General features: G+C 62.6%; 1 protein-coding gene across 1 annotated transcript in view; it reads right to left on the bottom strand.

The window, feature by feature from the left end:
• The window catches only part of GMEB2 (glucocorticoid modulatory element binding protein 2), a 23,219-nt gene that overhangs the window by 11,029 nt on the left and 6,426 nt on the right, over positions 1–5,764 (bottom strand). The window contains exon 3 of the mRNA XM_025039876.1: positions 5,587–5,753. Coding sequence (XP_024895644.1) covers positions 5,587–5,717 — 131 coding nt within the window. The 5' untranslated portion in view covers positions 5,718–5,753. The remainder of the gene's footprint in view (positions 1–5,586; positions 5,754–5,764) is intronic.

A 5,764-nucleotide genomic window follows, 5' to 3' on the forward strand; every position in this document is an offset into this window, starting at 1 on the left:
GCCGCCTGCGGCCATGCCAGTCGGGGGGCCGTGCACTGACGGTCACTGCAGCCAGCCGGCGTTTCTCCAGGTGGCCCGCCAGCTCACGGCTGCATCTCAGGCGCACAGCAGCAGTGGCTCGCGACTCCGGCATGGCGCTCGTGTGGAGGCACCCAACGCCAAAGCCCACCCCGCTTCCTCGGGAAAGTTCTTTGTTTCGACTTCAAACGGTTACAGAAACTACCAAGAAACGTAAAATATCAGAAAAAAGGAAAAAAGAATCACCCATGGCCTAACCTCATCTCACACCGAAATAAGTGACGAATGTAAATGTGAAAGGCAAAAACGCAGAAGTGTTAAAAGGAAAAACAGGACAGTTTTTTTTTCTTTAAAACGTTTTTCTTCCAAGATTTTTTTTAATTGAGGTGCTCCCCGCGAGTACCCACCTGGCACTACACACAGCCACTATACTATTGTTGACCGTGCACCCCATGCTGTGCCCTGAGATTGTGTTCTAGCTACTAATTTGTACTTCTTCATCCCTTCACCAAAAAGGACAACTTTTAAAATAGTTTCAAAGTGGTGAAAGGTTTTCTTATAAGATACAAAACCTAGATATAAAAGACGATAAACTTGCCTTAGAAAAAAATAAAAACCTTCTGTGCAGAGGGAAAAACCCTCATACACAATTCTTTGTAAAGAGACCTGGGCGGACCGTACACCACACAGGAAGGCAACAGCTCGCTTCCTGATGTGACACAAAGGGCCCCCAAGGACCCACGTGACGGCCCAGAGGCCCACGGGAAACTCAGGCCAGGCTGCGGCCGACTCACCTTCACCAGCGCTGTCTGTGGAAAGCCGCGCGATGCGGCGAGGGTGGTCTGTCCTCAGCCCAGCACGCACAGCCCTTCGAGCCAGGCACCCCCTCCAGCAGCCAACTGCGCAGAGCACAGCCACGTGCAGCCACGTGCAGGGCGGTCTGGAATGCGGGGTGCTGGGCCAGGCAGGGTCCGGGTGGGGGTCCCCAGGTGAGCTCGCCTCCTGACCCGAGAGCCCGACACTGTCAGGAATGGCTCGTGGCGTCCACCCCCTCCCTCAGTAAATACTCGAGGCCCTCCAGGAACCAGCCTGGGGACAAGGACCCAGTCCCGACTGGGAGGAGCAGGCACACTCCTCCGTCACCTGGGCCGTCACCTGTCCTGGGACACCGAGCCGGGAAACACTGAGCAAGAGTCGGCGCGGAAGGTGTGCGGGAACCCCGGCAGCACGGGGGTGCAAGGGCGGAGGGCAGCTGGAGGGACAGGAAGCCTCGGATGCTGAGCCAGCAGCCAGGGGGTCGGCTCTGTTAGAAAGACCTCTGGGTGGTGTGGTGGGGGCTCTGCCAGGGCAGGAGACGGCTGAGACAGCGGGCGAGAGGTTTCCGAGTGGAACCCTCGGCGGCCAAGGGCACGGTGGGCTCATAACAGGCTTGGGGCAGTTGTGGGCTGCAGCTGGTGCCTGACCGGGAGACTCTGAGGCACAATTCACCTGTGGAAGGCTCAGACCCCAGCAGCAGCAGGGGAAGGCCACCAGGGCACCCTGAGGTCCCTTTAGTCCCTGCCCCCATGGACAGCCACCGTCCCAACTCCTAGCACCACAGAGCCGTGTCCAGCCTCTGAACTCCCTGCAGACAGCCCCAGGGGTCTGGCCCTCGCTCGGCAGGTCTGTGAGGCCCACTCCATGGTGACACCATCACTCGGTCCCTCTCAGCAGGTGTCTGTCCCAGTGGGCCTGCCACGCAGGGAGCTCAGGGCTGGGCCCAGGCGTGGGGTTATGGTGAAGCCCAGGTTGCACAGGGGACCCAGGAAGAGGAGGGACCCAGGCAAGGCGACGTGAGCCTGCCTGAGCCTGAGGGCCGGCACCCAAGCAGCAGCGGGGACGGCAAAGCTCAGGGGAGAGGCTGCCCCGGCAACAGTGCCAGGTGCACTGGCTATGGGACACCGGGACCTGCTGGGCCCCTGGGGAGCATCCCGAGGGCTGGCGGGTAGGGGCAGAAGGAGAAGCAGCAAACGTGAAGGCTCAGAAGGAGGGTCAGGGTGGAGGAGCCCACAGAGAAAACAGCGGGGCACCCAACAGGGACCTCTGGGGCGCCGGGTCTGAGGCTTTTCCCCTCCCCCTCCCCCCACAGGGCCGTACCTGCACTGTGCCCCCAGGCCATCTGTCCCAACCAGCCTCCTGCCCTGGGTGGAGGTCAGGACGCTGCCCTGGCACAGCGCCCCCTCCACGTCCCCAAGGCCTTTCTCGCCTCCGAGCGGCTCAGAAATGAGCACTGGCCAGAAACGCCAGGGGCAGACACGAGGGCACACGACGTCCACTTCCCTAAGGCACACGTTGGTGGGACTGCTGGCCACTCACAAAACACCACTTCCTCCGTCCCCAATCGCCGGCGTGCCCATTGCCACAGCAGCACGCTGGGCGCAGGCAGCCCAGGGGCTTTGGACCAGGGCCGCCCCAGACATCCGGCCAGAGGCTGCGCCCACAGTCTCTTCTTAAGCGCGCAGCGAGGGGAGCTCTCGGCCCCCAGCAGGCAGGGAGACAGCAGAACTGCCCACGGGGGCCTCCAGGTCGTGGACAAGGAGCCTGCGCCAGCAGCCGCTGCGTGTCTCCTTTCCCTTGGACCTGGTCCGTGACCGCGGCACGCGGCCAGGCCCCCGGAGCCGGCCTTGCTGCCCCACACCTGCTGTGGACGCTTCTGCCATAGAGACACCAGGCAAGTGTCCCGGGAGGTGGGAGGCACGTACAGAGCACCCGCGGCCACCCTAGCTCGTGCCCTAGGCAGCCTGGCGAGGGCCCGCAGACCGCCTGCTGGGCTAGCCCACGAGTCCGAGGCGGGCCAAGCACATGTTGCTCGGGGCTCTCAGTTCAAGGTGGTTAAAAGCAAGTGTCACTGCCACAGAAGCTCCGGAAGCAAGCATGCTACCACATCGTCCTGGGAGGCGGCCAGGCGCCGGTCAGCAGGGCAGCTGGGGCGGCAGCAGCTGTCACAGGCAGGAAAAGGGACCCTGGCTGTGCGGGGAAGAACCACCAGCCCGAGTGTAAGCCAGGGCTACAGAGAAGGGGAAAGCCCGGGGAGCTAGGGCTTCCTCAGCACTCAGGCAGAAAGCAGAAGGTGTCCACTGGCTTGGCGAGGGGCAGGCGCTGACGGGCGAGGAGAGGGAGACCGCCACCCCGTGGTGTGCAGAGCTATAGGGAGCATGGGGGTCAAACTGGTCTGTGCCTAGTCCCTCCGGGCAAAAGATTTTCAAGATAAGAAACGGCCTCAGGATAAAAACCAAATCAAGATCCTCAGGTTTCAGGCCAGCCTGGCCAACGCACTGAGCCCCCAGGGTGCAGCCCTGTAGCAGCCTGTGCCCGGAGCAGAGAGGGGCCCCCCAAAGCGCTGTGATGACAAAGGTGCAGGTTGCTAACCAAGGCATCTCATCTGAGTGACTGGAGGGGAGCGGTGGGGGCGGCAAAGGCTCTGGCCCAATGTTCCATGAGCCTTGGAGCTTTCTGCGTCTGCGCCGTGTCTAACAAGCTCTAAAGAAAGAAGCGCTCGCACGTCACGTGCACACAGGACGACCGGAAGGGTCTCTGCGCAGGGATCAGCTGTAATAGCTTCTGCGTACTAGGGATACAGTCTGCTTTAGTTTCTAATCTTCCATCACTTACATTCTGTAATAACAGATCCTCCTTTTCAACTTTAAAAAACCTACTGTAAACTTTCCAGCAAAATGGCAAATTAAGTGTGGGATGATGTGACAACTGACCCAATGGATGCCCCAAGCCCCTGAACCCAGAGACCTGGGGGCACCAGGTGCCTCTGGAACAGGTGTGAGAGGGGTCAGAAGACTTGGCTGAAAGCTGGGAGTGAGCAGCTCCCCCCAGATGCCCCGCCCTGCTCATGCAGTCCCTGTCCCCAGCCCCGCCCCACAGAGGAAAAGCTGCCCTGCCCACAGGACCCCGAGCACAGCTGCAGCAGGCAGTGTCCTCACGGGGAGGGGCACAGACAGCCCAAGCCTGCTGGACAACGAGACACGTCCTGCCCAGGCCCAGCTCCCAAGACACCAACAGCAGGAGCTTGCCCTCCGGGAAAGGGTGGGAGCCAGGCTGTGGGCTGAACTGGCCCCAGTACACCGAAGCCCGGATCCCCAGTGTGACTGCACCTGCAGATGGGGTCGCTAGCAGAGCAGGGTGAAATGAGGTCATGAGGACAGGCCCCGCTCCGGCAAGACTGTGGCCTTAAAAGACGAGGATGAGAGCTCGCTCTCCCCGCCAAGTGAGGACCCGGAGGGGTGGTGGCCCCTGCCAGCCCAGAAGTGCTCACTAGGACCCACCCTGGCAGACCCTGGCCCCGACTCCAGCCAGAACTGTGAGAAATCAAGTATGTCCAGTGAAAGCCGCCCGCCTGTGGCACGCTACGGCAGCCCACGTCAACAAGACAGGTGTCTTCCGGGGTCTGGCCGGCCCAGACAGACCCCGTGACACTGACAGGGCTGAGTCGGTCTCCCCGCAGGGACCCCCACCCTGCCGGCCGGGCCCACGGGGCCGGAGTGCCTCACGGCAGCGGCAGCATGGGGGCCCCTCGCAGCGCCCAGGGCAGCAGGTGGGCGCAGTCCGTGCATGGCAGGCCAGCCCCAGCCCACGGGCGTCAGAGGGCACTGCGGAGCATGTGGGCGGGGGACGCTGGTGTCAGTGTCTGGAACCCTGGCCACAGAGGCACACATACGAGGCTCAGAGAAGAACCGAGGTAGGAAAATCCAATTAGAAGGTGCTGCGTGTCCCCAGCTCGGTCACGTGCCGTCAGTGAAGCAGGTGACGAAACCAGAAACTGAACAAAGAGCCCACATCCTGCACGCTGCCTGCAGGCGGGCGGGTAGAGCACGGCCCAGAACAGAGCATGGCACGGTAGTGAGGACAAGTCCCCAGGCCGGGCACGCCACATGGCAGCTGCCAGCAGGCTGTGCAAAGCACTGAGAACCCAGGGTCCTGTGGGCCAGGCCCTGGTCAAGCACCTTCCTCCAAAGTCCTATCGAGACAGGGAAAAGGCCGCAGCTCAGCTCTGCAGAGGCGACAAGCGGAGGTCATTCTGAACAGGCCACCCAGATGACTGAGCAAAGACACCGGGCAGGGAGGCGTGCCCCAGCCACCGCCCCCCCGGGGAGTCCTTCCTGAGAGCACAGAGGCGGCAGGCAGTGCAGGGCGGGGCCACTCTGCCACCACACAGCAGGCCCGTCTATGGAGATGGCAAGAGGGGGCCAGCAGTGAGCTCGAGTGCCAGCTGCCAACTGAGAGTCTACTTGGCCGTCCCCACGAGCCGTGTCGCATCACTGGCTCTTCGACTCCATGTGAAAACACAGTCCCAACCGTCTGTGCCCACATCTGACCAGAAGAGAAACCACCAGGTACTTCCGGCAGCGGACTGCGGTGACGCGGGGACAAGGGCAGACGAGCCTTTGCTGCGATGCCCCACCTGCTCCACCCGCTCCCTGGAGTCCGCGTGCAGGAAGGGTAACCGAGACGCGCCTGAAGCCCCCACGCGGCCCGCCGCCTGCCAGGCCCGGCCCCGAGGGCAGAGCCCGCCCTCACCCGTGAGCAGCCAGGTTGGTGGTCACCAGCACCGTCTTCACCTCCTCCACACCGCTGCCGTCCACCGCGGTGTCAGGCGTCGTCACCACCACCACCTCCTCCATGTGCACACTCACGTCCGGGGTCGCCATGCTTCAGCGGAAGAGGACGCCCAGGACGGAGAGCGTGCCTCCACACA

Source organism: Pteropus alecto, unplaced genomic scaffold (genome assembly GCF_000325575.1).
Source record: "Pteropus alecto unplaced genomic scaffold, ASM32557v1 scaffold45, whole genome shotgun sequence".
Lineage (NCBI taxonomy): Eukaryota > Metazoa > Chordata > Mammalia > Chiroptera > Pteropodidae > Pteropus > Pteropus alecto.